The sequence below is a fragment of the Bos mutus genome, chromosome 7, assembly GCF_027580195.1.
Source record: "Bos mutus isolate GX-2022 chromosome 7, NWIPB_WYAK_1.1, whole genome shotgun sequence".
Lineage (NCBI taxonomy): Eukaryota > Metazoa > Chordata > Mammalia > Artiodactyla > Bovidae > Bos > Bos mutus.
In genome coordinates this window covers 52,911,208-52,929,338 of record NC_091623.1, presented here as the reverse complement: position 1 = coordinate 52,929,338, position 18,131 = coordinate 52,911,208, and the positions used below count along the sequence as shown (strand labels likewise).

General features: G+C 40.9%; 1 protein-coding gene across 5 annotated transcripts in view; it reads left to right on the top strand.

The window, feature by feature from the left end:
* The window catches only part of LOC102265059 (zinc finger protein 791-like), a 75,954-nt gene extending 67,413 nt beyond the window's left edge, over positions 1-8,541 (top strand). For all 5 annotated transcript variants that reach the window (XM_070373604.1, XM_070373605.1, XM_070373603.1 and 2 more), the window contains one exon: positions 306-8,541. In XM_070373604.1, coding sequence (XP_070229705.1) covers positions 306-1,956 — 1,651 coding nt within the window. In that variant the 3' untranslated portion in view covers positions 1,957-8,541. The remainder of the gene's footprint in view (positions 1-305) is intronic.
* Positions 8,542-18,131: the final 9,590 nt, after the last annotated feature.

Below are 18,131 nucleotides of genomic sequence, written 5' to 3'. Positions count from 1 at the left end.
AACAAAAGGGCACAGTTTCAAATTTATTTGTCAGAAAATTTTAACCAAAAATGTTTTCTTATGTCATGGATGTTGTTTCCCAAATAGTTTACTTTGAAACATATTCAGAGACTGCATATATAAATATCACTATGATAATAGCAATGGTTGAGCTTTCTTACAGAGCATTCAATATATTCACTTTTAAAAACTATATAGTGCATAAAACCCTACACTTTCCTTGTAAATAGTAAAAATGTAATACTATTTATTATAAAATCATTAAAAAATCATTAACAGTGTGTTTCTAATTTCTTTTTTAACAGAAGTCATATATTACAGAGACTCTGTGAAAGTAAAGAAGGTAGTCAAGGTGGAGAAAACAGTGGCCTTATTCCAAATCTTAATCTGAACACGAAAAATTCTACTAAACCATGGGAATGCAGTGTGTGTGGAAAAGTCTTCATGAGTCGTTCATCCCTTAATAGGCACCTGAGATCTCACACTGCACCCAAACCATCCAAGTATCATCAGGAATATGGAAGGAAGCCTTATAAATGTAGAGTGTGTGGGAAAGCCTTCAGTTATCTCCAGCCTTTCCAAAAACATGAAAGTAATCATGGTATAGAAAAATCCTATAAATGTAAGGAATGTGGGAAATCCTTTAGATATCGTCAATCTGTTCGAAAACATGAACGAACTCACACTGGAGAGAAACCCTATCAGTGTAAACAGTGTGGAAAAGCCTTTCGATACCATCAAACCTTTCAAACACATGAAAGAACTCACACAGGAGAGAAACCTTATGAATGTAAGCAATGTGGTAAAGCCCTCAGTTGTCCCAGTTCCTTTCGAAGCCATGAAAGGACTCATACTGGAGAAAAACCCTATGAATGTAAAAAGTGTAGTAAAGCCTTCAGTTGTCCCAGTTCTCTTCGAAAACACGAGAGAACTCATACTGGAGAGAAACCTTATGATTGTAAGGAATGTGGAAAAGCTTTTATTTCTCTTGGAAGTTTTCAAAGACACATGATAACACATACTGGAGTTGGACCTTATAAATGTAAGGACTGTGGGAAAGCATTCAACTGTCCCAGTTCATACAGAATACACGAAAGATCTCACACTGGAGAAAAACCCTATGAATGTAAACAATGTGGTAGAGCCTTCAGTTGTTCCAGTTCATTTCGAACACATGAAAGAACTCACACTGGAGAGAAACCTTATCAATGTAAGGAATGTGGAAAAGCCTTCCATTGGCTCACCACTTTTCAAGTCCACGTGAGAACTCACACTGGTGAGAAACCATATATATGTAAGCAGTGTGGTAAAGCCCTCAGTTGTCCCACTTCCTTTCGAAGACATGAGCGGACTCACACTGCAGAGAAACCCTATGAATGTAAGCAGTGTGGAAAAACTTTCAGTTCTCCTCTAGGTTTGCAAATACATGAAAGAACTCACACTGGGGAGAAACCCTATAAATGTGAGAAATGTGGGAAAGCATTCGTTTCTCTCACAAGCTTTCGAAGACACATGATGACGCACACTGGAGATGGACCTTATAAATGTACAGAATGTGGGAAAGCATTTAATTGTCCTAGTTCATTTCGAATACATGAAAGAACTCACACAGGAGAGAAACCCTATGATTGTAAAATATGTGGTAAAGCCTTCAGTTGTTCCAGTTATGTTCAAGTACATGAAAGAACTCACACTGGAGAGAAACCCTATGAATGTAAGGAATGTGGGAAGGCATTCATTTACCGGACAACCTTTCGAGGTCACTTGAGAGTGCACACTGGTGAGAAACCATATAAATGTAAAGACTGTGGGAAAGCCTTTAGTCGACCCAGTTCATACAGAAGTCATGAGAGAATTCACACTGGAGAGAAACTTCTTGAATGTAAGCACTGTGGGAAAGCCTTCAATTGGCCCACATCCTTACATAAACATGTCATGAGAATGCACACTAGATGAATTATAACTGATAAATACAGCAGTTTTCTAGCTTAACAAACACATTCAAAGTCATGTTAAAACTACTGGAGAGAAATGCTATAAAGTGTAAATAACATGGGAAAGCCTGATGCGGATTAATTAACATATAATAGTACTCCAGAAAAGTCACATGAAATAAATGTTTTAAAAGTTAAAAATATATCCTCTTTATTAGTGGCTTATTCTGAAACTCAGCCGTTAGTTATGGATTCTACTTGTTAACTTTGCAAATGAAGACTGAGTTGAAACAATTCTGTAAGAACTCTTCAAGCAATAGTACTTAGCAAGTTTAGTGGGTAGTATTTTTCCTTAAACTAGCTCATAGAATTTTTGTCTTTCCATTTTGAAATTGGCACTATGGGTGAACTGGAATATAATGTAATGTGCCAACATTATATAGTGTGCCAAAATAAATAATTTTTAAATTGTTCTGTAAGTAAAGGGGTCATGGAATAATGACACTGGTAGTTGTTGGGATTTTTCCTATTGGCTTCCTGTGGCAGGTACTGGATATTTCTTACCCACTGTAAATATTCATCTTTTATTAGAAAAACTTTTGTCAAAAGAGCATTTTTCCATTTTCCTTGCTAATAAGTAGTTGCCATAAAGTTGTAAGTATGCAAAGTTTATCACAGAGTATAATCTTATTTGACTTAGTTACACCTTTTCTCTCAACTCTGTCATTCCATCTGACTGTGATTTGGGTAATAGGCTTTACATTAAGAAAAGAGACCCATGTTGACATCACCTTCATACTTAAATGAAGCACCTTTACATTGTTTGTGAGTTTGGTTATTTTAGATTTAAATTTATAACTACACCTTTGCACTGTAGTGACATTTTTTCCCCCAAGAGCACATTAAAAATCCTCCTACAGTATTCTGATATCACCATTTAGGGTCTCTTTCAGCCATAATACAGTTAGAATAACTATAAGATATCTCTGAAGTCAACTAGTAGCATTACCATTCCTCCATTCATATTCAGCACCTACTATGTGCCTGTGCTGTGAACAAACAGTGAACATAACTGATGTGGTTCCTCCTGTCACAGGGCTTCAAGTCTGTGAGATTAAAAAGTAGCTAGAAATGTCATGCTATTAACATTTAAACTTTTATTTATTTTTGTAATAACACTAACAGACCAGTAAGTCTTTATATTTATGAAAAGAAGAGAGACCTGTGACAGGACCATAAAATGTAGATTGGAGATGGTCTCTTGGAGTGTGTTCTGTCAACATGAGTAATACGCAGTGACCTACATTTTCTAGAACCTGTTCTTTTTAGGGTTCTATGTTAGAATTCACTAGCCTCCCTTGCATGACATCTGGAAGGCAAAGTAAAAAGGCCTTAGTTTTTGAGCCACATAGTAGTTTCACATATACCTGGTTCCAGCCCGTTTTCCTGATTCTGGCTCAGCCAGTCCAAAGTATCCTGGTTACCCCCACCAAATGACTTCCACTTCCTCAGACCTGTTCCACAACAAAGACCCAGCACAGTTTGGATTCTCCTTTAAGTGCTCATGTGTCCACTGGACAACAAATTTAAGACTGTTGAGGCTGAAAAAGTTTGGTGACGCACTGACTCCCCTCCTCTATATTGTATTTGTATAAGGTCTAATTTGTGTAGTAAACACTTGGTTCTGTTGATCGTGCTAGTGACCAAGTGCTCCTGATTCCACAGCGATAGCTATGATGGTGCCATCAAAGGAACCACATGATCTGCTGTGTGTTCCTCTGCTGCGCTGTTCAGTGTATCTGTGACCCAGTCCTTCCATGTGAGAATCGGCACCTTCCTCTTACCAGATAAATTGTGGCTATTTCCAATTACTCAGTTAGTTGAACATAATTCCTCAGTACATTTTCAGTTATGTTTAATTGTATGTGACTGAAAACGATGTTCGTTTTTTTAGGTCTAATGCTTCTGTAGATTTTTAAGAAGTGTTTCATTAATTCTTTCAAAAAACTTCTATAGTAACAAATTAGGATATATTGAAACATCCTATTGTAATTGTGGATTTTTATATCAACTTGGTGTTTTTTTCAGGTTAATCATTAAACATTTTGACTCAGTATTACCATGTATATTTTTCTTTAGGCAGATTTTATTTTTCCATAGTATAATTTTTGTCAAAATGGATTTCTCATTTATTCTTAATTAAAATTTTCAGTCTTTTTTTGTTAGTGCCTTCTTGCCAAAAACTGCCAGGTTGGAGGGGATATATGTATACCTATAGCTGATTCATTTCACTGTACTGCAGCAGCTAACACAACACTGTAAAGCAACTATACTCCAATAAGAAAATAAAATTTAATTAAAAAAAAAAAACTACCAGGTTCACACCTGTATTCAAACAGAAGGGCGGAACAAATCACAATAAGGATGGCCACAAACCATAAATGATAATAGGTTGTATCGGTAAAAGATTGTCCAAAAAGTCATCTTACAGGATTTGGACTTGTGTTAGATATTATCTCCTTTTCAAAATTTCAAATCAACTGAGGCTTTATGAGTTTCGATAAGTTGTCAAAAACACAAACCCAACAGGGGATAACGACAGTTACTAGTCCAAGCAAGGCTTTCCTGCTCAGAAACCATGCTCTTGGTGCTCATTTTTCACCATCACTCTTCTACTAGGCACTATAGGCTCAAAACATACACAATTTAGCAGAGATAGGGTGCTGTGCACTCCAGACATATGGGCATGAAACATCCTGGTACTCATTTCTGGGGGGAAAGAGATGGTTAATAAACAGCACAGTCTGGGTTTATAAATGAAAATTAGGGCTGTGAAGAAAGTAAACAACTCAGACTTACATGGTGGTATAATGGATAAGAACCTGCCTGCCAATGAAGAGGATGTGGGTTCAGTCCCTGGTCTGGGAAGATCCCACACGTCTCAGAGTAACTAACCTGAAACCAGCATGTCTAGAGCCTGTGGCACCACGATGAATAGTAGTCACCACTCGGTGCAACTAGAGAAAGCCTGTGTGCAGCAACCCCAGCACAACCAAAAAAAATTTTTTTTAAGTAAACAATGCTATAGGATAATAAGGACACTGGGAATGTGTGTCTGTGGAGGGCTGGGGCCTCAAAAGTGAGGATGTCATCACAGATCATTTTTTTTCCCCACCATCTTGTGTCTTAAACACTCTGAAGAACTGCTTGGTTGCAGATGTAAAAAGTGGGGGCAATATTGACAGTCCTGCATTCCTGGGATTAACAGCAATGGTTTCCCATAAAGATAGAGACGTGGTTCATCTCCATTTTTGCCATAGTTAAAATGTTTTTATTGCATACAGTAGTAACCATGAGTCTTTACTGCATGTGACAGTAATCATACTTAACAGAATGAAGAATTGAAGACCTGGAGAGAAAGGACTTAGCCCCCAACAGGCCTTTCTTGCAACCCCACCTTAATTAGGAAGTACCCTCTAAGGCTGCACCTGCCCTCTGCCTACACACGATTGGAGAGAAGAGAGAGGGCTCTCAGGATCTGTCTTTTAAGTCAAGCATATCTGCACCCTTTATTGCATATCATTAGGCCACTGCCAATGGTCTAGCTGTCTGGTCCCACCACCAAGAACAACTTATCCAAGGTCACCCCTTTAGGAATAAAGAAGTCATAACATCTTGCCTCACAATTACCCACACATAAGTTCAGGTCACAAACATCCATGCACATAATAAAACCTCAAAGCTTCAGAGGCTTATTTCAGTACACAATAAACTGACTTGAGTTTCTGAGACCTATACCTACATCTCAGACCTGATGCTATATATGACCTTGGCCCAAATATGCCAGCAAATCTGGAAAACTCAGCAGTGGCCACAGGACTGGAAAAGATCAGTTTTCATTCCAATCCCAAAGAAAGGCAATGCCAAAGAATGCTCAAATCACCACACAATTGCACTCATCTCACATGCTAGTAAAGTAATGCTCAAAATCCTTCAAGCCAGGCTTCAACAGTACATGAACCATGAACTTCCAGATGTTCAAGCTGGTTTTAGAAAAGGCAGAGGAACTAGAGATCAAATTGCCAACATCCGTTGCACTATCAAAAACACAAAAAGAGTTCCAGAAAAACATCTATTTCTGCTTTATTGACTATGCCAAAGCCTTTGTGTGGATCACCACAAACTGTGGAAAATTCTGAAAGAGATGGGAATACCAGACCACCTGACCTGCCTCCTGAGAAATCTGTATGCAAGTCAGGAAGCAACAGTTAGAACAACGTGGAACAACAGACTGGTTCCAAATTGGGAAAGGAGTATGCCAAGGCTGTATATTGTCACCCTGCTTATTTAACTTATAGGCATACATCATGAGAAACACTGGGCTGGATGAAGCACAAGCTGGAATCAAGATTGCCTGGAGAAATATCAATAATCTCAGATATGCAGATGACACCACCCTTACGGCAAACAGCAAAGAAGAACTAAAGAGTCTATTGATGAAAGTGAAAGAGGAGAGTGAAAAAGTTGCCTTAAAGCTCAACATTCAGAAAACTAAGATCATGGCATCCGGTCCCACCACTTCATGGCAAACAGATGTGGAAACAACAGAAACAGTGACAGACTTTATTTTTTGGGCTCCAAAATCACTGCAGATGGTGACTGCAGCCATGAAATTAAAAGATACTTGCTCCTTGGAAGAAAAGTTATGTCCAACCTAGACAGCATATTAAAAAGCAGAGACATTACTTTGCCAACAAGGTCCATGTAGTCAAAGCTATAGTTTTTCCAGTGGTCATGTGTGGATGTGAGAGTTGGACTGCGAAGAAAGCTGAGTGCCGAAGAATTGATGCTTTTGAACTGTGGTGTTGGAGAAGACTCTTGAGAGTCCCTTGGACTGCAAGGAGATCCAACCAGGCCATCCTAAAGGAAATCAGTCTTGAATATTCATTGGAAGGACTGATGCTGAAGCTGAAACTCCAATACTTTGGCCACCTGATGCAAAGAACTGATTCATCTGAAAAGACCCTGGTGCTGGGAAAGATTGAAAGTGGGAGGAGAAGGGGATGAGATGGTTGGATGGCATCACTGACTCAATGGACTTGGGTTTGAGTAAACTCCGGGAGTTGGTAATGGACAGGGAAGGAGGCCTGGCGTGCTGCAGTCCATGGGGTCGCAAAGAGACACGACTAAGTGACTGAACTGAACTGAACAGGACATTCATAAAACAGAAAAAACATTGAGAGGCCTCTGCCCTAAGGGCCTAGATAGAATGCTGGGACATCCCCCCCCTCCCCCTCTGTGTTGGAATGCACCTTATTCCACATTTGAAAACTCCACTGGCAATAAAATTGATGGGCTTACTTCCCAAACTAGGGGTGGGGGGTTCCTAGAGCTGATGGCAAATAGACTTTATAGGACCCCCTCAAACCTCTTGCAGGAGCTATTCATTATGCTCTGGTCATGGCAGACACTTGTATAGGCATATTACTCATCTGTGCCACCAGATTTCTGAAGCCAAAAGGCAAGAACTCACCAACATACTCCTACTGCCTTCAGTGTTCCAACATTTTTGTTGTGTTCAATAAATTTCTTAAAATATACAACACTGGGCCCTTCTAAAAAGGCATGGGTGGGGTGGTCTGGAAAAGATTACTACTATCTGCACCATTCTGAAAATTAATGGAAACTGCTGCTTCCCCAGGAGGTACCTGCCTCTTAACCAGTTAACCCCTGGAGCCCCTGGTAAGAGAACCACTCACTCCACAGGGCTTTCTCCTACTGCTCTCCAGCTTTCAACCATGACCCTGATAATCACCCCTTACCTTTAATTATATGCCAGTATCACTCACTCTAATATAAGTTACATGTACTCATCATTTCACACCCCCTGACGGAAGAAAGTTTCACATAATGAGGTATAGTGAAGTCATTAGGGCATACATGATTTAAGTTGAACTTTATGCTAACTAAAATACTCTGTCTTGGACTTCCCTGGTGGTCCAGTGGTTAAGAATCTTTATGCCAATGCAGGGGACACAGGTTCAATCCCTGATCCAGGAAGATCCCACATGCCACAGGACAACTCAGTGCATACACCTCAACTACTGAGCTGACTAGAGCCCGTGCTCTGCAGCAAGCAAAGCCACTGCCACAGAGCAGCCCCTGCTTGCCACAGCTAGAGAGAGCGCACGTGCAGCAACGAAGACCCAGCACAGCCAAAACTAATTTTAAAAACACTCTGTCTTAGAGCCTGTCAAACATACATTGTACATCTGCTTTAGCTATTATAGAAGCATGTCCCTCATCTTCCAGTCATACAGAGGATTAAGTCACAACCCGCTGCAGTCACCCATTGAAGGGTACTGGGGATGGGGAAAACAGGGTGAACCATTCTATGCTTTGGATAAGGGGCTCCTAGATAGTTAAGATGCATATTTAAGAAAGAATTTCAAGGATCCCAGATTCCTGCATCTCCCCATAGATGAAAAATCACTAAAAGCATTAACTTGAGATGTCTGTACTTTGTGATTAGCAATAATCTTTTACCAAAACATATGCTTATCTACATGTATTTCCCAGCCAAAAAAAAAAAATGTACTGGTCCTCCACTACCTCTTAGTAGCTCTGAAGGGACTGCTCCAGAGAGTTGTTTCGCAGGCTACAGTCCTCAGTTTGCCTTGAATAAAACTCTTTTCTATCCTTATTATAGACTGTTTATTGATTACTTGCATCAACACCTCCAACAGCATAACCTGACCTGCCCATATGCCTAACACTTCACAACTCCACCAAGATAATGTTAGAGACCTCCACATTTCAGATAAATTTTAGCTAATGCTGTACAATGGGGGAGGGAGGCTTCCCAGGCAGTTCAGCGGTAAGGAATCCACCTGCCAATGCAAGGAGACACACGAGATACAGGTTCAATCCCTGGGTCAGAAAGATCCCCTGGAGAAGGAAATGGCAACCCACTCCAGTATGCTTGCCTTGGAGAATCCCATGGACAGAGGAGACTGGCAAGCTGTGGTTCATAGGGTTGCAAAGGGTCGGACACGACTAGGCACACATGCACCATCACCCACCATACGATGGGGACCTCAGTTAAGGGCCGGCCTACAGTGACTCCTCGTACTTCTATTAGGGGAAACACACTGACTGATGCCACCCACCCTGGCCAGGTGCCACAGTAACCATTTTCATGAGTTATTTTATGACAGGAGGTCCTGGCAAGGAACATGGAACTAACAAGCCACCACCAGCCGCAAGAGTTCAGGAGAGGTCAAAATGAGATGCCACGTGTCACCACCTCCCAGAATCCTCCTTGCTGGCATCCATCTTGGCTGAGCAATACATACACCACCTGGAAAGACTCTGAGTCAGAATGATTGGCTGGAGACAACCCGGAAACTAATCCCATCACCATAAAACCCGAGACTGTGAGCCATGTGGCAGAGCAGTTCTCCTAGGTTCCCCTTACCCTACTGCTCTCTGCCCAGGCGTCCCTTCCCAGTGAAGTCTCTTACTTTGTCAGCACATGTGTCTCCTTGGATGATTCATTTCCAAGTGTTAGATAAGAGGCGACTCTTAGGCCCTGGAAGGGGCCCCCCATCCTGCAACACTTCTGTTTGTATCTCTCCTTTACACATTGTAAAATACTCTATGCTGTTTAGGGCAACTTATGTCATACTCTCTAATCTCCACCTTTCTATCAACACCTCAAACTTTCTTTAATATGTCAAAACATCAAAGGGCTAATTGTAAGTATTTTTAAATTTTCTGTGTATTATGATATTTTGGTATCTTATAAAACCTTTCTGGCTGGGAAGAAACCATCCCTTCCAGGGCTGGACATTTTTTTTTTTTTATTTTTAAACTTTACATAATTGTATTAGTTTTGCCAAATATCAAAATGAATCCACCACAGGTATACATGTGCTCCCCATCCTGAACCCTCCTCCCTCCTCCCTCCCCATACCATCCCTCTGGGTCGTCCCAGTGCACTAGCCCCAAGCATCCAGTATTGTGCATTGAACCTGGACTGGCATCTCGTTTCATACATGATATTTTACATGTTTCAATGCCATTCTGGACATTTTAAGAGATAGCAAAGAGCCCAGCTAGAAGCATGCCTTTGATGTGCAAACTAACAAATTCAAAGCCAGACCTCCTCCATCTGGCCTGTACTCACCCTCTCCCTCCCTCCCCAGCAATATTTCCCATCTTAATCATCCCAGGGCCAGGGCCACACAGCTAGGGACCACCCCGTAGTCCAAAGCCCACCAAAATTATTCAAGCTAGCCAATCCTAAACGGCTCGCTCTGCCGTGACTCGCGTCCCAGTAAAGGCTGCCCCCACCCCAGCCCCGAGTCTGTTGCCTCCTGACTGCCCCTGTATCATTCCCACGTGGCCCTGCATGGGATGTTGTGGCGTGCGTGCCTCCTGTCTCTAAGACATGTACAGCGTGAGTGCCCCACTACAAGGTACATTGTTTACTGTAACATAAGCATGTGACTTTAAGCTTTTGACAGCTGAGGCACCCATTTCAAAGACATCAATTTTCATTTGAGCTATTTTTACTTTAGACTTGGGGCCTTAAGGGGCCCTGCTGTATTTTCCTAAGCAAGGACCAAGGTGGTGGTGTGGTCAGGGCAGGAGACATAGGTGGCTAGTTCTCATTAGTTTGGCTTCACTTGAAAAACGGTTTCAAGAAACTGCCAGTGAAATGAAAAACTGAATTACCCAACCGTGAAGAAAAGAAACTTGCTCTTTCTGGCCACAAGGTGTCCTCAGGCATCTGAAAACCTAGTGCAAGTGTCTGGAGGACTGACCCAGAGACATGCTACACAGGCTGATCGCCTAGTGCTCTAAGCACTGTGGTGGTTTTAGACTGTTGGAGGGAGAAATCGAGACATGTAAGAGTTGAGCTGAGTCAAGGGTAACTCCTTGGGGAATGGGACTAAGAAGCTGAATGCATTTGATTCATCATACTGTCCTCAGAGTTGTTCAGGCGCTGCCCTGGTGATCCAGTGGCTAACCCTCTGCTCTCCCAATGCAGGGAGTCTGGGTTCCATGCCTGGTCTGGGAACTAGGTCCCACACACTACAACTAAGAGTCTGCATGCAACTCAAGAAGGAAATGGCCACCCACTCCAGTATTCTTGCCTGGGAAATCCCATGAACAGAGGAGCCTGGTGGGCTACAGTCCATGGGGTTGCAAGAGTCAGACACGACTTAGCAGCTAAACTACCACCAAAGTTCCCATGTGCCTCAACTAAGACTTGGCGTGCTCAAAATAGATAGATAGAAATAAATATTTTTTTTCAGTTGGTTAGATCATATCTAAATTAGGCAGCCAAATCAAGAATGGGAAGTCATGCCTCAAAGGCCCAACAGCTCCTTGACAGATAATCACCTATTGGAACCTTAGCTGTGTTTATATGTAACACTTAAGGATCTGACACTTCCAAGTATTTAAATAAATGGCATGTCTGACTAACGATAACTTCTCCCTGAGATGGCCCAGGTGAAGCACTTTTGACTTACCTAAACTGGTTTATTTGGGCCCTCAATTAGAAAAAGCTAGCTAGGGACTTCCCTGGTGGTCCAGTGGTTAAGAATCTGCCTTGCAGTGCAGGGGACGTGAGTTTGATCCCTGGCTGAGGAACTAAGATCTCACATGCCTCGGAGCAACTAAACTCACTGCAACTACTGAGCCCTCACGCCACAACTAGAGAGTCTGTGCACCACAAGGGAAAATCCCACATTTTGCAACTACAACCTGATGCAGTCAAGTAAATATTTAAGTATTTTTTTAAAAAGGAAAGAAAACAGGTAGGCAAAATCTGTCAATGCAAACAAAGGTCAAGAGACTATTTTTGATGATTTCAAAAGATTTGAAAAGACACTGCAAACAACACTCTAGCATGGCTCCAGAGGGTTTTCTGGACCATCAGAAAGACCCAGTGCTGCACTTTTTTTTTTTTTTTTTCTTTAACACTGTTTCTTTTACAGAAGGATTAGATGAAAAATAGGCATGATTGTTTAAAAGATATGAGCTTGATTAGCCTACTCTGCTTTCTAATGTGTTTGTCACTACTGGCGGCCAACTCTCCAAAACCTTACAGAAAGGAGAAAAAGAAAGCTGCCACATTATAAACAACAGTTCAGTGGCCCATGAAAACCACCCAGCCCAAATTTCAGTCGTTTTGAAAAGAATCACATCTCAAAAACATTGAAATCATTCCAAGCATCTTTTCTGACCACAATGCAGTAAGATTAGATCTTAATTACAGGAGAAAAACTATTAAAATTTCCAACATATGGAGGCTGAACAACACGCTGCTGAATAACCAATAAATCACAGAAGAAACGAAAAAAGAAATCAAAATATGCATAGAAATGAATGAAAATGAAAACACAACAACCCAAAACCTATGGGACACTGTAAAAGCAGTGCTAAGGGGAAGGTACATAGCAATACACGCACACCTCAAGAAACAAGAAAAAAGTCAAATAAATAACCTAACTCTATACCTAAAGCAACTAGAAAAGGAAGAAATGAAGAACCCCAGGGTTAGTAGAAGGAAAGAAATCTTAAAAATCAGGGCAGAAATAAATGCAAAAGAAACAAAAGAGACCATAGCAAACATCAACAAAGCCAAAAGCTGGTTCTTTGAGAAGATAAATAAAATCGACAAACTATTAGCCAGACTCATCAAGAAACAAAGGGAGAAGAATCAAATCAACAAAATTAGAAATGAAAATGGAGAAATCACAACAGACAACACAGAAATACAAAGGATCATGAGAGACTACTATCAGCAACTATATGCAAATAAAATGGACAACGTGGAAGAAATGGACAAATTCTTAGAAAAGTACAACTTTCCAAAACTGGACCAGGAAGAAATAGAAAATCTTAACAGACCCATCACAAGCACAGAAATTGAAACTGTAATCAGAAATCTTCCAGCAAACAAAGCCCAGGTCCAAACGGCTTCACAACTGAATTCTACCAAAAATTTAGAGAAGAGCTAACACCTATCCTGCTCAAACTCTTCCAGAAAATTGCAGAGGAAGGTAAACTTCCAAACTCATTCTATGAGGCCACACTCACCCTAATACCAAAACCAGACAAAGATGCCACACAAAAAAGAAAACTACAGGCCAATATCACTGATGAACATAGATGCAAAAATCCTTAACAAAATTCTAGCAAACAGAATCCAACAACATATTAAAAAGATCATACATCGTGACCAAGTGGGCTGTATCCCAGGGATGCAAAGATTCTTCAATATCCACAAATCAATCAATGTAATACACCACATTAACAAATTAAAAGATAAAAACAATATGATTATCTCAATTGATGCAGAGAAAGCCTTTGACAAAATTTAACATTCATTTATGATTTAAAAAAAAAAAAACCCTCCAGAAAGCAGGAATAGAAAGAACATATCTCAACATAATAAAAGCTATGTATCACAAACCCACAGCAAACATTATCCTCAATGGTGAAAAATTGAAAGCATTTCTCCTAAAGTCAGGAACAAGACAAGAGTGCCCACTCTCACCACTACTATTCAACATAGTTTTGGAAGTTTTGGCAACAGCAATCAGAGCAGAAAAAGAAATCAAAGGAATCCAGATTGGAAAAGAAGTAAAACTCTCCCTGTTTGCAGATGATATGATCCTCTACATAGAAAACCCTAAAGACTCCACCAGAAAATTATTAGAGCTAATCAATGAATATAGTAAAGTTGCAGGATAGAAAATTAACACACATAAATCCCTTGCATTCCTATACACTAACAATGAGAAAACAGAGAAATTAAGGAAACAATCCCATACACCATTGAAATGAAAAGAATAAAATACTTAGGAATATATCTACCTAAAGAAACAAAAGACCTATATATAGAAAACTATAAAATACTGATGAAAGAAATCAAAGAGGACACAAATAGATGGAGAAATATACCATGTTCATGGATTGGAAGAATCAATATAGTGAAAATGAATATACTACCCAAAGCAATCTATAGATTCAATGCAACCCCTATCAAGCTACCAATGGTATTTTTCACAGAACTAGAACAAATAATTTCACAATTTGTATGGAAATACAAAAAACCTCAAATAGCCAAAGCAATCTTGAGAAAGAAGAATGGAACTGGAGGAATCAACCTGCCTGACTTCAGGCTCTACTAAAAAGCCACAGTCATCAAGACAGTATGGTACTGGCACAAACACAGAAATATAGATTAATGGAACAAAATAGAAAGCCCAGAGATAAGTCCATGCACCTATGGACACCTTATCTTTGACAAAGGAGGCAAGAATATACAATAGAGAAAAGACAATCTCTTTAACAAGTGGTGCTGGGAAAACTGGTCAACCACTTGTAAAAGAATAAAACTAGAACACTTTCTAACACCATACACAAAAATAAACTCAAAATGGATTAAAGATCTAAACGTAAGACCAGAAACTATAAAACTCCTAGAGGAGAACATAGGCAAAACACTCTCCGACATAAATCACAGCAGGATCCTCTGTGACCCGCCTCCCAGAGTACTGGAAATAAAAGCAAAAATAAACAAATGGGACCTAATTAAACATAAAAGCTTTTGCACACCAAAGGAAACTATAAGCAAGGTGAAAAGACAGCCTTCAGAATGGGAGAAAATAACAGCAAACAAAGCAACCGACAAAGAATTGATCTCAAAAATATACAAGCAACTCCTGCAGCTCAATTCCAGAAGAATAAACGACCCAATCAAAAAATGGGCCAAAGAACTAAACAGACATTTCTCCAAAGAAGACATACAGATGGCTAACAAACACATGAAAAGATGCTCAACATCACTCATTATCAGAGAAATGCAAATCAAAACCACAATGAAGTACCATTTCACACCAGTCAGAATGGCTGCTATCCAAAAGTCTACAAGCAATAAATGCTGGAGAGGGTGTGGAGAAAAGGGAACCCTCTTACACTGTTGGTGGGAATGCATACTAGTACAGCCACTATGGAGAACAGTATGGAGATTCCTTAAAAAACTGGAAATAGAACTGCCATACGACCCAGCAATCCCACTGCTGGGCATACACACTGAGGAAACCAGAATTGAAAGAGACATGTGTACCCCAATGTTCATCGCAGCACTGTTTATAATAGCCAGGACATGGAAGCAACCTAGATGTCCATCAGCAGATGAATGGATAAGAAAGCTGTGGTACATATACATAATGGACTATTACTCAGCCATTAAAAAGAATGCATTTGAATCAGCTCTAATGAGGTGGATGAAACTGGAGCCTATTATAGAGTGAAGTAAGCCAGAAAGAAAAACATCAATACAGTATACTAATGCATATATATGGAATTTAGAAAGATGGTAATGATAACCCTATATGCAAGATAGCAAAAGAGACAGATGTATAGAACAGTCTTTTGGACTCTGTGGGAGAGGGCAAGGGTGGGATGATTTGGGAGAATGGCACCAAAACATGTATATTACCATATGTGAAACGGATTGCCAGTCCAGGTTCAACGCATGAGACAGGGTGCTCAGGGCTGGTGCACTGGGATGACCCAGAGGGATGAGATGGGGAGGGAGATGGGAGGGGGGTTCAGGATGGGCAACACACGTACACTCATGGTGGATCCATGTCAATGTATGGCAAAACCACTACAATATTGTAAAGTAATTAGCCCCCAATTAAAATAAATAAATTTATATTAAAAAAAAAAAAAAAACAAAAGAACCACATCTGTTTTTAATGCAAAAAAACCTGGACATTTTAAAAGAGACTGCCATGTGCAACTTCCCTGGCAGTCCAGTGGTTAAGACTCCAAGCTTCCAATGAAGGAGGCTCAGGGTTCAATTCTTGGTCAGGGAACTAAGATCCCACATACTGTGTGGCAAGGCCAAAAATAAAATTTAAAAAGGCTGCCACAGGTTTAAATTAGACTCAGGACATGATGATTTTAATAAGGAACAGGGGTGCTCCCAGGACTATGAGAAGGTATTCCCTCTCCTCACAAACACCTCAGATGAAACCAAAATAACATTCAGAAGGGCAACTTCTAAATTCTAAGGCCCTTGTAGACATGGAGGCAACCTTATCCATTCTCAGCCCTACCCTCATTCACTGCCCTCTCCCCCAGAGTAAACAGAAAATTCAAATTACAGGTGTTTCTAATTTACCTATGTGAGTTTTAAAATCAGAAACAATAATATTCCAGTTAGAACTATCTCAGGAAGACACGTGTTCCTTTTCGTGAAATGCACTCCAATTCATTTGATAGGATGAGCCCTCTTAGAGGCATGTAATGCCCATACTGCCTGAAGGGTGAAGTGATTTTAGAGTTAGAAAACTTCAATTCAGACCAGAACATAATGACCAAGAAACATGGCTGGGAAAACAAAAGCTCAGACAGATAAGGGGAAATGGATGACTCAGTTACAAGTGCCTGAGGAATTATGGTCATTGTCCTCCTCAGAATTTGGAAAAATCGAGTCAGCCACTTCAATTAGAATAACTACTGATGGCGCTTCCCCAGCGGCCCAGTGGTTAGGGCGCCTCACTTTCACTTCAGGGGGCACGAGTTCGATGCCTGGTGGGGGATCTAAGATCTCACATGCTGCTCAGCAGAGCCAAAAATAAATAAAAAGCAACTGAAAAATAACAACAACAATTATTGACAATCCCAAGCCTCTACCCAGTATTTGGCAATAACTATTTCGTTTTTTTCCTAAATATTTATTTACTTGCCTGTACTGGGTCTTCGTTTAGGCATACAGAAATCTAGTTCCCTGACCAGGGATGGAACCTGGGCCCCTTACACTGTGAGTGCAGGCTTAGCCACCAGGGAAGTCCCGACAAAACCTATTTAGACCAGAGGCATTCCTGTTATTCAGAAATTCCTTGAGAACGAACTTACAATTCCTCATACTAGTCCTTGCAGTACCCCCATTTTGCTGGCAAAAAAGTCAAATGCAACAGGACATGAGAGCTATAAATAACACTGTGATTCCTCACCACCCTGTGGTTCCTAATCCTCACACCTTACTCTCAGGCATTCCAGCAGACACCTGTTATTTTGCAGTAAGAGACCTATGCAGTGTGTTCTTTAGTATTCTGGTGTAAGAGAAAAGCCAACGTCTTTTTGACTTTACATGGGAAGACCATCTGAACACCTAGATGCCACAAGGATACACTGAAAGCCCTACTTATTTTTCTCAAATACTTAAAGCTGATTGGGCTGATGGACACTTTCCTAATGACTGTTTTAACTGAATATGTAGACGATTTGCTTTTGTGGTGTAGAACTGAACAGAGAAACTGTGCATCTGTTACAAGAGTTAGCCTCTAAGGGACATAAGGTGTCCAAAGAACTGTTAACTGACTCTCAAAAAATTAAGGAAATCTTGGCTTTCTTGCTTCCCAGAACAAAGCAGCAGCTAAGAGGGACTTCCCTGGTTGTTCAGTGGTTCAGAATCTGCCTGCCAGTGTAGGGGACACAGGTTTGATTCTTGGTCCCACAGTAAGAGCAACCATTGCAATGAGAAGCCCTAGCGCCAGTACTAGAGAGTAGCCCCCACTAACTGCAACTCGAGAAAGCCTGCACACAGCAGCGAAGACTCAGCATAGCCAAATATAACTTTTTTTTCAATTTAGGGGAAAAAAAAAGAAAAACAGATGAGGCAATTTCCAGGTCTGACTGCATACTGCAGGAACTGGATATCTAATTTGTCCCTCATGCCCCAATTCCTCTATGTGTTACTAAAGTCTAACGGACCAGTTAGACTTGAACCAACATCTAAAGTCTAACGGCTGCACGGTGCTGGGGCGGTGGTGAGGAGATACCACATGTCCAAGGACAAAGGAGAAGTCCCAGCAAGATGGTAGAAGGGGCGAATTCATGTCTAGAATCACACCCCATTCCCACCAGAGATGCTCAGAGGGCTCAAACAAACCTTGTGCACACCAGGACCCAGGGACCCCACAGAGACTGAGACAGAACTGTGTTTGAGCGTCTCCTGTGGAGGTACGGGTCAGCAGTGGACTGCCACAGGGACAGGGGCTCTGGGTGCAGCAGACCTGGGTATGGCATAAGCCTCCTGAAGGAGGTCACCATTAACCCCACCAAAGAGCTGCCAGAGGAGAAGGCAAGGGCAACCCACTC